Source organism: Rhinatrema bivittatum, chromosome 1 (assembly GCF_901001135.1).
Source record: "Rhinatrema bivittatum chromosome 1, aRhiBiv1.1, whole genome shotgun sequence".
NCBI lineage: Eukaryota > Metazoa > Chordata > Amphibia > Gymnophiona > Rhinatrematidae > Rhinatrema > Rhinatrema bivittatum.
The window spans coordinates 221,426,652-221,443,918 of NC_042615.1; the positions used below are offsets into that span (position 1 = coordinate 221,426,652).

Genomic DNA, 17,267 nt, shown 5'->3' on the forward strand with positions numbered 1-17,267 from the left:
CACTAAACCTATCACTCCAGATATACCATCCGAACAAGCCCAGACTAAAGCAGACGAATTGGCTCTTCATTTTAACAAAAAAATATCGGATCTCCTTAATCAGCTGATTCCAAACACTACGTCTCCAGATAACACATATCTTCCCCAAAATAAAGACATCCAGCTTAATGCCTTTGAACCCATCACAATCACAGAGATACAAAATGTATTAAAAAGAATGAAACCGTCATCACACCCATTTGATCAAATCCCTACCAAAATGCTTCTTCTTATCCCGGACACAATAGCAAAAACCCTAGCAGATATTATAAACTGCTCCTTATCACATGGCATCTACCCAGATGACCTAAAAACTGCCTCAATCAAGCCACTGCTAAAAAAACCAAATCTAAATGCATGTGATCCCAACAACTTCCGCCCTATTTCCAACCTACCATTTATAGCTAAAATCATGGAAAAACTGGTAAACACCCAACTATCCAACTACCTAGAGGACCACAGTATTCTGTCCCCAAACCAATATGGTTTTCGCAAAGCCGCAAGCACCGAAACGCTACTAATTTCACTCATGGACTACCTACTCTCTGGTATTGATAAAGGCCAAGCATATTTACTAATCCTCCTTGACTTCTCGGCGGCCTTTGACACCGTCAACCACGCCCTTCTTCTAAAACAGCTGGCAAACATTGGTTTAACAGGTGCCACACTAAACTGGTTCAAAACATTTCTAGAAAACAGAGGATACAGAGTCAAAATTCATAATAAAGAATCCCAATACCACCCTTCTAATAGAGGAGTGCCGCAAGGATCATCACTTTCACCCACCCTTTTCAATGTCTACCTGCTACCACTCTGCCAACTACTTACAAAATTAAGCCTGAAACATTTCCTTTTTGCAGACTACGTACAGATCGTAATCCCTATAAAAGAATCAATCTCAAAAACAATGGAATACTGGGACAGTTGCCTATTAGAAATTAAACTTCTCCTCAACAGTCTAAACCTTGTACTCAATGCTTCGAAAACAGAATTCCTGCTCATATCACCGGAAAACAATAACACACTTCCTAAACCACCCACACTCCTTCAAACAACCCACGTAAGAGACTTAGGAGCCATCCTAGACAATCGTCTCAACCTCAAAACATTCATTAACCAAACCACCAAAGATTGCTTCTACAAATTACATATCCTGAAAAGAATAAAACCGCTGTTTCACACTCAGGACTTCAGAACAATCTTGCAAGCAATAATCTTTTCCAAACTAGATTATTGCAACTCATTACTATTAGGCCTCCCAGCTTCTTACACCAAACCTTTACAAATGGTTCAGAACTCTGCAGCCAGAGTCCTTACAAATTCCAGGAAAATTGACCACATTTCACCTATTCTCAAAAACCTCCATTGGCTTCCGATCCACTATAGAATCATGTACAAAACCATTAACATCATTTACAAAACTATCAACCAACACACGCAACTCGACCTACAAATACCGCTTAAAAAATTCACCTCCGCCAGGCCTATCAGGGAACACTACAAAGAGTCACTCCAAATTCCAAAGGCCAAAATCTACCAACATAAATCCTTGAGTCTCAGAGCCTTCTCATCAGCAGGTCCAGCTCTCTGGAACTCGATCCCACCTGATTTGAGACAAGAGCCATGCTCTTTAACATTTAGGAAAAGACTAAAAACTTGGCTTTTCAAAAAAGCATTTACAAGCCTTGAATAAAACCTCCTCTCACTAGCACTAACTCGTATGCAATAATGGAATGTAAACACGAATCAACCAACCTCAAACCCTCTCTCACTAATTCCTGCTGAATATTTATCATACTATTACCATTCACAACTGTGTCATATTTATTCATTTGATTACCTATGTACCGTTTCATAGTCTTATTTTTTCACTTGCTATTCTAATGTATCAATAGGCTGAAATGTAAATATTGTGCTGTTCAATTTCTCCCCTTCCATCCCAAGTTTATTTTCCTTGTTTTTTGTAACTTTCCCTCTCCCTTTTTCTGATTCACTGTATTTAAAGTTCAAGGTTCTTATTGAAAATATTGTTTTTTACGTTACGTTATGCTTTACACTCCTTGTTATTTGTAAACCGGGTTGATGTGATGCCTATCATGAAACTCGGTATAACAAAAACAATAAATAATAATAATAATAGTAATAAATATTCTAGGATATCAAAGTAGCTACTATATAATTTGGTTCATATTGATATTTTTCTATTTCAGCAAAGCAGTAAATACAAATTCTAATTCTAATAATACCCTTTATATCATTCATTATATATTGCTCACTCATCTAGCATTACCCTCTGTACTGGCTTGCAATTATCAGCATATAGGCATTTTACGTTATATCGTCTGTCCTTCTGAAGAGCCATGTTTTCAGTTCATGCTTGACATCTCTTTCTGTTATCTGGTGAAATGGCTCTGGCAGTGAGTTCCACAGCTTGGGGCCTGCTATTGAAAACATTTGCTCTCTTATTTGTGTTAGGTGTGTGTTCTGAGTGGAGGGGACCATTAGAAGTCCTTTTTGTGATCTTAGGTCTCTCTTTGGTGTGTAGGGTTGAAGTGTTACTCCTAACAAGCATGGATCAATACTGTAGATAATACTGAAAATTAGCGTAACACTTTATAATGAATTCTTCATTGTACAGGATGCCAGTGCAGGGCAATCAGTGATGGAGTGATGTGTTCAAATTTTCTTGTCCCCAGTAAGAGTCTTGCAGATGCATTTTGCAGTAATTGTAGTGGTTTTATTACACTTGAGGGGAGGCCTAGTAAAAGTGAATTGCAGTAGTTAAGTCTGAAAATATGAGTGTTTGTAATACAGTGCAGAAGTCCTGTATTGTTAATAGGCGTTTTAGTCGATGTAATATTCTCAGTTTGGAGTATCCTATTTTAATTAATTTGCTTATATGCTTTTTCATAGTAACATTTTGGTCTGAGTTTCTAGGTCTCATACTTCATCTGATGGAGTAATATTCGTGATTCCTAGGTTTAGGGTTAGCAGTTTAATTAGATTATCTCTCATTATTATTAATATGAGCTAATAAATAAATTAAACAGGTGAAATTATGTCAAACTGCATTTTGAAACAATACTGAAGTACTATACAGATGGTAATTTTGTAACATCCCACATAAATTAACCCAAGCTTTAAAACAATTAGACTTGCAGAAATTTGGGAAAAATGTCAGTAGCTGGGCCACAAATTTCGAATCAACTGCCACTTCTGTTGGGAAAACAGGGAAATGCCTCAAAATTCAGGAAACTAAAAACTAATTTATTCAAACAGGCTGTTAGGTACAAGAAAGTATATGGCCACATGGTTAATCTTTTAAACAGGCTCTCCATTAGAAAAAAGGAAGTAGGGTGATTCTCGTCCGATTTCTATGATTCCATATTTGGCAACCAATAATAAAAAAAAAAAAAGTTCTGGGTTAGCAATATTTATTTTATTTCAGCAAATTTGTATTCCACTAATCCACAGTGTACATAAAGTCTATTACTATTTCTGTACTTTTATGAATGTTTTACACTGTGAGTTGTCTAGTCATAGGTTAGAGCGGCCTAAAAGTGTTTTAAATAAATAAATACACATATAGCTTTAATCCACTTTGAAAACTGGGGCATGTGCTTAAATCGAGTTTGCCAGTTATCCTAGCAAAACTACGTGCACATCATTTGCTGCACATAGGGCCTCATTTTCCAAGGAGTTACTGCGTGTGATAATTCCTTCCGCAAATCGCGCTAACAGCAGTTAGAGAGAGAGAGAGAGAGAGGGAGCCTTGCTATAGTGCCTCCTCCCTAGACAGGTATTTGTATCCCTATGGGTGGCCCACCTAGTAACTCGAGGTGGGATTTAGGTAAGAGTGTAGGGGGTTGGGGGCCACTTTCACATTCAACGTGAGACGTACGAACAGAACAGTGGTCTCTTGTGAAGATTTGGATGACCTACGGAGTGAGGAAACTCACTCCAAGATGAGATTTGGGCAATGTTCTCTCCACCTAGCTTGATGTTACCCAGGTAGAGAGTCCTGTTAGGAGACATTGTGAACCGCGATATACTGGCAATGTAGCCCAAACCAATGCGATATTGGCAAATGAGGCCCATAGTTTTCCATATATTTTTTAAAATCAGAATGTATGCCTATAAGTCCCAACCCACCTCAGACTCCACCCCCTAGAACGTCTCCCCGGTATTTTTACACACACATTGGTCATGCAGTTTTCTAAAGGGCCATTTCTGCTGGTAAATCACTACTATGGCCACAGAAGTCCCTTTCAAAATTTTACCTTAATAAAAGGGAAATTTTCCATATATAAAATGCAGTTTTACCTGCAGAAATGGGATTTTTTTGACCACTGCCCACTTCCACCTCTTCTATAGTTTGTAAGGCATAAGAATGGCAGCTCACAGGTATGTTTGATAAAACAGTATTAAAATTCAGGTGGGTTTTTACTGTTTACTGCTGGTAAAACCGTGTGGCCAGTTATTTTGGGAGACCACATTTGCACATTCTGTGCTTGTTACATTTCAGAGGACATGATATAACGTTTCCTAAACAGGTTAAGTAATACCCAAAACATAATGGGCCTTAAAAAAGCAAACAAAGATACCTAAAGATGCACCATGGGTGGTTTTTTCCATTTCTCATCAAATCTTGATAGGATTTTAAAACATTTACATTTTTTTTGCATTCTTTTGACAACATACTTTAAGAAGAACAGCAGCATTCTGCACACCCTTTTTAATTGTAATAACTGAACAATCGATCAGAGTCCATTAAAAACAAGGCAATTAAATAAGTATGGTTAATGCCGAAAAAAAAGCTCTCTCAATACTACCAAGTAGTAGTGAATGAAATACTATTAAAACTCAGGACTACCAGAAAGATGATTTGATCTATGTTTATTTGTGCTTTTCATTAATTGTTAAATCTATTTTGTCCATGGTTTTTTCTTGTATGAGCTGTACTACATATTTACAAATTGCATCTGAATCTTTTTTCTTTTACAAAATGGTTTTCAAAACTCCTGGAAAGGAGCCAGGTGACCTAAGCACCACAAAACTTGCACAGACAGAAAAAAAACAAAAAACACTTTGCTCATACACTAAAGACATCCATGTAGGCAGAGGGAACAACTTTTTAGAAATTACAAATCATTCTGACAGCTATGCTGTCCCATTAAAAGAAGAACATACTGTTTCTTCAGATATTCCTACTTCTCAGACTTCAGAAAAACTTACACCCTGTGCAATGAGGGAGAAAAGAAATGGAGATTTTTTTTATTTTTTTTTAATTATTAAAACAAGCTGTACCTTGAGCTTTCTATTTTGACCAAGCAAGGCAACAGTAAGATCATAGAAAAAAACATGGATCTTAGCTGCGGCAATTTGCTTTTTCTCTACTGGAATTAGATTTAATTCTTCCGATCATAGCCTTGTTGCTTTGAACACTTTTCTTAAATTAGATTCAGAAAGTCTCTTTTGTCTTGCATATTTGTTTTGACCAGCCTGTAAGTACTATGGAGAAGAAACTGTTTCTTATGTATATTCATAAAGCACTGCCTACATATAACAGCATTATAAAAAATAAGTAGCTGCACTAGTAGTAATACAAAGATAACACTCTGCCACTTTAAAGTTTTACTTATAAAACTACACTTATTTTACTTCTCAAGGATCTTCTCAATTTCCAAACTGGTAAACAAAAACAAAACTTGCTTTACCACAGGAAAACTTTTGGATAGAATATTGCCCTGCATAAAGTGAAACAACCTAGAATTCTATTCTCCATTAATCTTTCAGTGTGACAATACCCAGGGTTTAACCAGCCGTGATCTAGAAATGCCTTACCTTCTCATCGTACCAAACAGCAGTTTCTCTTTTTAGAAATCCTCTTCTTAATCTTATCATATTCATTCAGTGCAGACTGTTTTCTTTTTAATGAAAGCGTCTCAAAGATACAAGGTTACACTAAGCACCGCACCATGCCTCTACATGTCAGAAGTTTAAAGGCATCTAGCACGAAGTTCCATTTTACACCCTGTATGTTACCCCTGGCAACAGGACACTGCAGGGAGCTGCAGTTCACAAGAGATTCAGATGAAAACTTAATTATCTCTCAAAGTAAGAAAGACCAGTTTATACAGTATTAGTCATGCTGGGATTCTGGTTTTCAGCTCTTCTTATAAACAAGTCAGAAAAGTACAATACTTTTGTCTTATCTAATTATTGTTGTGATTTAAATAAGAAAGCTATGTAAATTTTCAGTGTGTGTTTGATTTAAAAAAGAAAGCTAAGTTAATTTTCAGGGTATGTTTGATTTAAAAAAAAAAAAAGTTAGGTGTGTGATTTAAAAAGAAAACAATTTGATCATTAGGAATGTAGATAGCTGGATGGCTGGTGGTTTTGGGGATTGAGAGTTAACTTGTCTGCCTGGTGTGAAGGTGGCAGACCTCACGCATCATCCCAGTAGGATTTTAGACAGTGCTGGGAAGGAGCTGGCTGTCATGGTACACATGGGTATCAATGATGTAGGAACATGTGGGAGGGAGGTTCTGGAAGCAAAATTTAGACTTTTAGATAGCAAGTTGAAATCTGGAACCTTCAGGGTCGCATTCACAGAAATGCTCCCCATTCCATGCGCAGGACCCCAGAGGCAGGCAGTGCTCCAGAGTTTCAATGCATTAATGAAACAATTCTGAGAGGAAGAGAGCTTTAGATCTGTTCGAAACGGGAAACATTTTGAGGAAGACTGAGCCTATCCTGAAAAGATGAGCTCCATCTTAACCAGAGAGGAGCCAGGCTGCTGGCACTAACATTTAAAAATGAGATGGAACTGCTTTTAAAGTAGAACATGGAGGGAAAGCTGAAAGTCACACAGTGCATGATTCAGAGGGAAGTATCTTTGAAGGATACTAACAAATCATGGAAGTTAGAGAGGTTTCAATATAGGAAAGGTAGCCTTTAAGTAAATAATAGACTGTGTTAAAAGATTCCAAATTATCCTTATCAACTGTTAGGAAAGTTGTAAATACAAAGAAAAGGCATACCTTGAAATCTCTGTATGCAAATGCCAAAAGATGGAAGAGTTTGCATGTATAGTACTGAAAGAAGAGGGAGATAATTGGCATCTCAGAGACCTGATGGAAGGAGGATAACCAATGGAACAGTGTGATATCAGGGTACAAATTATATTGCAATGATAGAGTAGATCAAATTGGTAGAGGAGTGGCATTATATGTTAAGGATGGCATAGAGTCAAACAGAATAAAGATCCTGCAGAAGAGCAAATGCACTATGTAATCTTTATGATCAGAAATTCCAAGTGTGATACGGAAGAGTAGTGCATGGAGGTATATTACCATCTGCCTGGCCAGATGACGAAATGCTAAGAGAAATTAGGGAAGCTAACAAATTTGTCAACAATAATGGGAGATTTTAATTCCCCAATATTTATTGAGTAAATGTCATATCAGAATTTGCTAAGCAGTAAAGTTTCCAGATGAAATAAATGACTGCTTCATGGAGCATTTGGTCTAGGAACCAATGAGATGGGGAGCAGTTTTGGATATAATCCTTAGTGAAATGCATGATTTGCTGCAAAAAGTAACTGGCGGGGCAATAATGATCCAAATGTAATCAAGTTTGACTTAAAAACAGGAGGGAGAACATTAAGAAAAAGTACTGCTCTAGCATTAAACTTTCAAAAGGGAGGCAACCATCATATAAAGAGGAAAATAGGGGGGGGGGGGAACTAAAAAGGTGCAGTTGCAAAGTTTAATAGTTTACATCAGGTATGAACATTAATTAAAAATACCATCTTGGAAGCCTAGACCAGATGCACATCACACATTAAAAAAGACAGAAGGCCAAACAACTGCTGGCATGGTTAAAAGGTGAGGTGAAAGAGGCTATTATAGCCAAAAGAACATCTTTAAAAAAATAGAAAGAAGATCCAATTGAAGAAAAATAAGAAAAAACATAAGTACTGGCATGTTTTTAGTATAGAAGCAAAGTTTTAATATAGAGTTTTTAGTATAGAGTTTTATTTAGTATAGAAGTATAGAGTTATATTTAGTACAGAAGTTTTTAGTATAGAGTAGTGAGACTTAAACAGGATAAATCTCTGTTTAAGTCTCACTACTCTACAGTTTTTAGTTGATTATTTAATTCTTGTAGTTGACTATTTTTATCACTCTCCAGTTGTTATTGTTTAAAATCTTTTCCTGTCTTCCATCTCCCATGTTTTCGTTCCCTGTTTAATGTAACTTACCTTCTACTTGTTGTTAATTGGTTTCCCCTGTTTTATTGTAAACCGGTACAATAAGACCTCGTCTTGAGTATCGGTATAGTAAAAGAATTTAAATAAATAAATAAATAAATGGTTTTCAAATACATCCAAAGCAGAAAACCTGTGAGGGAGTTGGTTGGATTGTTACATGATTGAGGGGTAAAAGAGGCATTTAAGGAAACCAAGGCCATAACAGAAAGAATAAAAGAATCCTTGCTTAGCTGTTTAATGAGGAGAATGTTAGTGAGGTACCCATGCCAGAAACAGTATTTAATGGTGATGATTCAGAGGAATGGAAACAAATCATGGTGAACCTGACAAACCTTAAACTAAAGATTAGTAAATCACCTGGACCAGATGGTTTATACTCCAGAGTACTGAAAGAACTAAAAAATGGAATTGCCAACCTATACTAGGAATTTCAAACCTAGCATTTAAATCATCTATTCTATCTGAAGAATGGAGAGAGGTCAATGTAATGCTCATTCTTAAAAAGCGCTCCAGTGAGCCCGATGTTAGTGCTAGGAAAAATCATAGAAACTATTCTGAAGAATAAAATTACAGAACATATAGAAAGATATGTTTAAATGGAACAAAGCCAATATGGATTTACTCAAGGGAAGTCTCACCTCACTAATCTGCTATATTTTTTGAAGGGGTTAATAAACATGTGAATAATGTTGAGCTGGTGGATATAGTGTATTTGTAAAATGCCTTCTGAAAATCCAAAGTCCTTCATGAGAGATTTCTCAGGAAATTAAAAAGTCATGGGTTAGGAGACAATATCCTATTGTGGCTTGAAAACTAGTTAGAAGACAAGAAACAGAGAGGAGGACTGAATGGTAGGTTTTATCATTAGAGGAAGGTAAATAGCGGAGTGCCACAGGGTTCTATACTGGGATCAGTGCTTTTAAACATTGTGATGAGGTTCACTGTTTACCCAGTAAGGAAAACCCAGACTGGATTACCCCAGGGAGAGCCAGAGGCAACTCCAGACAGCAAAGGCCTCAGAGAGACAGGAGGGAAACTACATTTCCCAGGCTCTTAGATCCTCTAGCAGACCAATGGGAAGAGGGAGAGAGGGCTGGCCATTCACCGAGGGGGGGGGGGGGGGCCTAACCCTGGGGAACTGGACATGCACAGGGGAGCCCATGAGTAGGGAGGAAGAAGTACAAGGGGATGCTGGGGAGTTTAAATTGGCAACTAGACTCATAGAAGAGGAGGAGGACATAGAGGTGGATTACCTGGAAGCAAAAACCTAAACGGGGATGGAAGTGGACTGAGGTTAGCATACTCTATGTTTGCCTTTGTCTGGTTTTGGAGTACTGGGAAGACTGTTGCCTAGAGCACAGCAGTGGGGAGAAGAAGTGAGTTGTGCTAGAGCCTAAGAGGCCTGTTAAAGGTGTCTTAGTGCAGAGACTTTTTTGTTTGTCCTTTTTTCCCTATGACTCGAGTGGGCTTAAATTTAGGTTTGTTTGTGAAAGGGTTTTGATAAAAAGAAAATGTGAACAGGTACAAGACTGTGGACAAAACTACCGTCAGGTAGTTTAGAGCAGTGCTTCTCAACCAGTGTGTCATGACATACCAGTGTGTCGCCAAACACCGGCAGATGTGTCGCGTCTCCTGGTGTCAGACTACCCCGTTGTACTTTCCTTCTCCCTTTTTCCAGACCCTGTGTGCCAATTGGAAACCTCCTTTCTTCCTACTCCCACTACCCAATGGGAAGTCTCCTTCATTCTGCCTGACCCCACGCAGGCCACTCAGAAGCCTCCTCCCTTCTACCTGCCAGTGGGAGTAGGAAGAAGGGAGGAAGCCTATGATTGCCAGTGAGGCAGGCATCGCATAGCCTGGGGGTGGGGTGGGAGGAATGGCAGTGTCAAACCCTGATGAAGCAAGGGAAGCCCATCCCCATGGTGGCGAAAAAAGAAGGCCTGCCAGAGCAAAGCCGTGGCGGAACTGGAGCCCATCCCTGCAGTGAAGGAAGAAGACGTTTTTGGTGAGAGTTTGTGTGTGTGAGTGTGAATGAGTGCCTGGGTGAGAGCTTGTGTCTGTGGGTATGAATGGGTGCCTAAGTGAGAGCTTCTATCTGTGGGTGTGAATGGGTGAGAGCTTGTGTGTGTGGGTGCCTGGATGAGAGCTTGTGGGGGGGGGGGGTGAATGGGTGCCAGGGTGAGAGCTGGTGTGAATGGGTGCTTGGGTGACAGCTTGTATGTCTGAGTGTGAATGGAAGCCTGGGTGAGAGCTGGTGTGAATGGGTGCTTGGGTGACAGCTTGTGTGTGTGGGTGTGAATGGAAGCCTGGGAGAGATCTGGTGTGAATGGGGGCTTGGGTGAGAGCTTGTGTGTGTGTGTGTAGGGGGGGGGTGAATGGGTGCTTGGGTGAGAGCTTGTGTGAATGGGTGTGAATGGAAGCCTGGGTGAGAGCTTGTGGGTATGAATCGGTGCCTGGGTGAGAGCTGGTGTGAATGGGTGCGAGAGCATTTCTGTGTGATTGAGAGCTTGTATACAAGAGACCAAAAGTGTGATTGAGAGAGAGACTGGTCAGGGCGGTGATGTGTTTCTGTGTGAGAGAGAGAGACTGGTCAGGAAGATGATTGGTGTGAGAGAGACCTAGAATGGTCGTGGGGTCTAATTAGGGGGGTGTGTGTGTGTGTGAATGACTGGTTGTGGGTGCTAAGGAAGAGGACTGTGATGACAGCGCTTCAGCAGCCTTGCTACTTCTGGTAAGTGCTATTGGCCTGGAAGGGAAAGGAGTAGGAGAGTTGCTGGAGAGGGTAAGTAAAGGTGGCTTTTTAATTTATTTTTCTTGATTGACTGCAATTTTAATTATTGGGTATTATGCGATGTCTGCTGTTTTGAAATATTTTATTGATATTTGGACATGTTTTAATAATTTTTATGAGATTTTAATTGTTGAAAATTATACTGTTCAGCAGCTGTTTTATATAGAAACATAGAAACATAGAAACATAGAAATGATGGCAGAAGAAGACCAAACGGCCCATCCAGTCTGCCCAGCGAGCTTCACACATTTTCTCTCATACTTATCTGTTTCTCTTAGCTCTTTGGTTCTATTTCCCTTCCACCCCCACCATTAATGTAGAGAGCAGTGATGGAGGTGCATCCAAGTGAAATATCAAGCTTGATTAGTTAGGGGTAGTAGGGGAAGTAACCGCCGCAATAAGCAAGCTACACCCATGCTTATTTGTTTTACCCAGACTATGTTATTCAGCCCTTATTGGTTGTTTTTCTTCTCCCCTGCCGTTGAAGCAGGGAGCTATGCTGGATACGCGTGTAGTATCAGTTTTTCTTCTCCCCTGCCGTTGAAGCAGAGAGCTATGCTGGATATGCGTGAAGTATCAGTTTTTCTTCTCCCCTGCCGTTGAAGCAGGGAGCTATGCTGGATATGTGTGAAGTATCAGTTTTTCTTCTCCCCTGCCGTTGAAGCAGAGAGCTATGCTGGATATGGGTTGAACTGAAGTATCAGGCTTACTTGGTTTCGGGTAGTAACCGCCGTAACAAGCCAGCTACTCCCCGCTTTGTGAGTGTGAATCCTTTTTTCTTCTCCCCTGCCGTTGAAGCAGTGAGCTATGCTGGATATGCATGAAGAATCAGTTTTTCTTCTCCCCTGCCGTTGAAGCAGTGAGCTATGCTGGATATGCATGAAGAATCAGTTTTTCTTCTCCCCTGCCGTTGAAGCAGTGAGCTATGCTGGATATGCGTGAAGTATCAGTTTTTCTTCTCCCCTGCCGTTGAAGCAGAGAGCTATGCTGGATATGCGTGAAGTATCAGTTTTTCTTCTCCCCTGCCGTTGAAGCAGAGAGCTATGCTGGATATGGGTTGAACGTGAAGTATCAGGCTTATTTGGTTTGGGGTAGTAACCGCCGTAACAAGCCAGCTACTCCCCGCTTTGTGAGTGCGAATCCTTTTTTCCACATTTCCTCTTGCTGTTGTAGCTTAGAGCGATGTTGGAGTCACAGTAACCATGTGTATGCTTATTGAATAAGGGTATTATCTCCAGACAGTAGCAAATTAGTTTTGTAACATGTATTAGTATAGCTTTACAATTATTTCTGTGTGGGGCTCTATAGCACCTTGGCTTATTCTGTTTTCCCAACAGGAAATGTATTAGTGTTTAGGGCCTGGTTTAATAGTTGTATTTCTTAGATAGGGTTGTTACTGTTGAGTGTGTTCCATAACACAGGTGTAACTTTGTGCAGGTTAGTTTGTGTGCACTATTGCAAATACTGAGAGTCTGTTAGGTGCTATATTTCTCTTTACATTTCTCCAGGTTCGCACTGCATGCAGAGTGGCTTTTTTTGTTTTCCATTCCAGTTTCTGTCTCCATATTTATAATTTGTGGTTTTTCTGTACTTTGTGAAGGTCAGTTCTGGGTGTGTGACCAAGGTGAGGTATTTTACTAGCATGTAGACATTTGTATCAATCTTATTTGTTGTGTAGGATATGCATTAGTGGTAAATTACTGTCTTTTCATAAGGAAGGCTACTGTGCCTGGTAGTAAAGGGAGTTTGTTTTGCTTTTACTGAGATGTCATCAGAACCAGAATATTATTTATTTAAAAACTTTTAGATACTGACATTCATTTGCATATCACATCAGTTTACAGATAACGGGGTTAATTAACATAATTTAAGAAGATGAATAAAGTTACATGTAACAGGGATGGGAGAGTAGAGAAAGAGAAAGGGTCTATAAGCCTTGAGTAGGGCGAATTAGCTAAGAGATTGAACGAAAAATAAAACTATTTACAAGGTTTCTGTGTAGAAGCTATATTCTATGAATTAACTGAGAAAGTTGAGTGGATTAGGGTGTGAGGTTTCAGTGAGGGGGGAGAGGGTGGATGCTATTGGAAGAGGGTGGCGAGGGGGTGAGGTTATGTGTTGTTCCCTTTTCTGGATCATTTATAAACATGTTGTCTTTTTTGTATGGCGAGTTGTACAGGGTAATGCCCTAGATCTGCTCTGCACTCATTGCTGGGGGTTGAGGGGATTCCTGTGGATGCAGAGTGCATGTTTACATTTAGCCCCATGATGGTCACATGTTCAGTGTTTCACGCATTTGAGAACCATCTGTCAGGTGTGTCCCGGCCAAAAAAAAGGTTGAGAACCACTAGTTTAGAGAGCATTTGCTGCGGTGTCCAGACATCTGCAGAAAAGGAGAAATGTTGCCCTCAGGGGATTAAAAGGTGAAATATTGTTCTTCAGCGAATAATGGCAAGGGGGAATATACATGGTAACCTTTTATTTCCCGGAGCTGAGCCCCAAGAAGACTGCTACAGGCAGAGCTCCATCAAAGTGGACTATTTACTAAGCCACAAAGTTCACTCCTCCAACTGGACCACAGAGACACTGTTGCTGGAGAACCCTGCAGAGTGAAACTGCTTATAAAAGTGTGGGATGCCTACAGCCAAGGCTCAGATCTACTCCAGGTGACTACCTCGGGACAACATGTTTATAAATGATCCGGAAAAGGGAACAACAAGAAGTGATGAAATTTGTTAAATCACAAGCAGATTGTAAGAAATTGCAGACTTTTGTGAGACTGAGCAACCAAATAAGCAGATAAAATGAAAATGTGGACAAGTGCAAAGTGATGCACATAGGGAAAAACAATCCAAACTGTAGTGACATGATATTAGGTTCTATATTAGGAGTCAACACCCAGGAAAGGGATCTTGACATCATCGTAGACAATATATTGAAATCCTCAGCTCGGTGTGTGGCAGCAGTTAAAAAAAAAAAAGATTGTTGGGAACTATGAGAAAAAGAATGAGAATATAACTAAGAATATCATAATACCTCTTTTTGCTCCAAGATGTGAACACACTACTGTTCAGTTCTGTAGCCATACCTCAAAAAAGATACAGCAGAACTAGAAAAGGGACATAGAAGGGCAAACAAAATGATACGGGGCTGGAGCGACCCCCTATGAGGAAAAGGTGAACAGGTTAGAAGACATGGCTTGGAGAAGAGATAGCTGAGGAGAGATAAGCTAGACTACGAAGTCATAAATGGAGTAGAATAGATAAATGCAAATCAGTTTATTCTTTCAAAAAATTTCAAAGACTAGGGTACACTCCATGAAGTTACAAAGTTATGAAGTTTAAAACAAATCAGACAATATTTTTTAAACTCTGTAATTCACTGTCAGAGGATATGGCAAAAGCTGTTAGCGTAGCTAGGTTTAAAAAAAGGTTTGGACAAGTTCCTGAAGGAAAAGTCCATATATTGTTATTAACCAGGTAGACTTGAGGAAAGTCACTACTTATCCTTGGGTATAAGCAACAAGTAATTATCTAGTACTATTTGGGACCCTACCAGGAACCTATGAACTGGATTAGGCACTGTTGCAAACAGGATACTAGACTTTATGGATCCTTGGTCTGACACAGAATTGAGGTACTTAACATATGTTCTTGTATTCTTATTTTTAATTGAATAACCCAGAAGAGTATTCTTAATACATATACAGAAATAGTTTTTCTCCCCTTAACCTCCATCTGCTTCAAACAGCCATATGTTACAGTGGTAAAGCCCAAAGCAGTGATATAACCCTTAGCTCCCTCCAGAACATAGTACAAAGGGGCTTAGGTCAGTAGGTCAGCCAAGCCAACCTAGATTTCTGCACAGCACACTACACCTCTGGCAAGGGCAGCAAAACTCTGCTGTTTGGCTTATGGAATCAAACAGCTAGGTCTGTCCTCAACTACTTTAGTTCACTGGGTACAGTCTTCTGTAAAAGATGGCCTGCAGATGGCAAATAAATAAAACACATGGCAATGACTCCCTACCAATGTGGTTTATAGTAGCAAAACATTACACCCAGTTATTTGAGAAATGATTATATAACTGAAAAAAGAATTTCCCATTAAGGTGGCAATAAGTCAACACAGTCGACATGATAAAGCACTTATGTCTTGAAATAAAACTTTTTTCCAGCATGTTCAAAATAGTTTCTGACAAATACAAATGATCATTTTTATTCTACGGCAAAAAACAGTTTCTTTGGAAAGATTTAGTGACTACAGGGTCTGTGGCGAGATCCAGACCTTAGGGCAGTGAGAGGAAGGTAGAGAGGGAAAGGAAGCGAGTTCTCTCTCCTTTCTCTCCCTCCCTCCCCCTTTCATTTCCCACTCTTGCTTTTCCTCCCCTCCCCTCACTGCCCAGTGTTCTGGCCAAATTCCAACCCACAGAAGGCTCTGTAAGGGAATACTGTCAAACTGTATTTTAAAAGAACATGTCTGGCTCCCAAAAATGCATCTGTGCACTCTAAAATGCAGTTTCCTATTAAAAATCCCCCCTCCTTGAGCTGACTATAATATCATATACTGCAGCATAGTAGATTCATTCAAGGCTGTGTTGTCTGATGGGACTGGTAGGAGTCATGCACAATTAGAGGTAACGTACTTGATGCCTAAGGAAGGAGAGAAGACAGCTGCTGCTACTACTATAGCAGCCTCCGCTGACCACAGATCAATGTTAAGAAATGTCTCAGAAGAGACTGAGCGAGGCTGATCACCACAGGATGCTCTGTTTGGCCTTCCTCACGACCACGGCTAAATGGTGGGTGGGGGGTGGGACTGGTTTAGCATTGGGTAAGGTGTTTAGGGGAGAAAATCAGCATGCTGAAATTTTGCTTGGGCTGCATTACTTGTTTATTTTGTTAAACATGTGGGTACAATGCTTTTGCTGTGTGTGTTACTCTTCCTTAAGGCAAGGCAATATTTTCTTCCTCTTCAGTGGATCAGATATGCAAAAATACGTAATAAGTTATTGTATTATGTTTTTGGCTGTCGCCCTTAAACATGAATGTGCTGGTTGGTTGGATCTCTAATGTTAGGGAGATCACTTCTCCTATAAAATGAAGCATATACTACAGTTCTCACGTAGATCTCATACTCAAATCTTTTTTCTGCAGGAGACACACCTAACACAGCAGGAGCATAAGAAACTGAAAATAGGTTGGGTTGGGGCAGTATATTCCTCCTCTTACAACTCTTATAGTAGGGGAGTTTGTATATTAATTAATAAAAATTTGCCCCTGCAAGTACACACAATGGAGGTGGATACTGAGGGGAGATATGTTATGCTTGATTGTATTGTGTATTCTACTAAACTTACACTAGTGAATGTACAGTATATGGTCAGAATACTGATCAGCAGACATTTTAACAAAAACTGACCGATGCTACACTTTCTTTGGCTTTGATAACTTGTGTATAGGCGGTGATTGGAATGAACACCCTGACCCAGCTCAAATGTCTATAAAGAAAGTAACAATATATATGAAATAAATGTACATATTTACAAAAATATCTTCAAAAATACACAGTGATAATTAAAGCCTCATTACATAAACAATTTATCTTAATTACATTACATATATTGGCTTGTTTCACATACATTACATTATATTAACTCATAACAAATCAAATCACATACATTACATATATCATCTAATCCTTTGAATCACCGGACTATCATCAATTATTTTTTTATTTTTTTTTAACAAACAACTTCACACATCAACATCCAAAATATCCAGACCCTCAAATATAATCACAACATCCCAATAGTATCATATTTCAAGACATCCATACAAACATATACAACCACTCTAACTTAAATAAACCCAATAAAACTTGTGAAAATCATATCATCATCCAAATGTCATCAATACAATATTTGTCAACCCCTTCGATAATAGCTTTTAAATATCTTCAATAATCCAAAATTGACTTTCTGGTAATTCTTATGCAACAGCAATATTGACCCCCATCCTTGTATAAGGATCGATGTTAACCCTGACAGAGAATTCTCCGTTTTGCCTGAAGAAAAAAGGGCTTCATCAGGGGGGATTAATGCGACTTAGCCGCACGCAACCATCTGTGTGACGAGATGAAGAAAGTTGTAAGGCCAATATCA

General features: G+C 39.3%; 1 protein-coding gene across 5 annotated transcripts in view; it reads right to left on the reverse strand.

The window, feature by feature from the left end:
- The window catches only part of RGS12 (regulator of G protein signaling 12), a 424,812-nt gene that overhangs the window by 224,561 nt on the left and 182,984 nt on the right, over positions 1-17,267 (reverse strand). Inside the window, exon 1 of one of the 5 annotated variants that reach the window (XM_029591986.1) lies at positions 5,884-6,028. The exons of the other annotated variants lie outside the window; for them this stretch is intronic. Coding sequence (XP_029447846.1) covers positions 5,884-5,949 — 66 coding nt within the window. The 5' untranslated portion in view covers positions 5,950-6,028. Of the gene's footprint in view, positions 1-5,883; positions 6,029-17,267 lie in introns of those variants that run through there. 5 annotated transcript variants of the gene reach the window in all.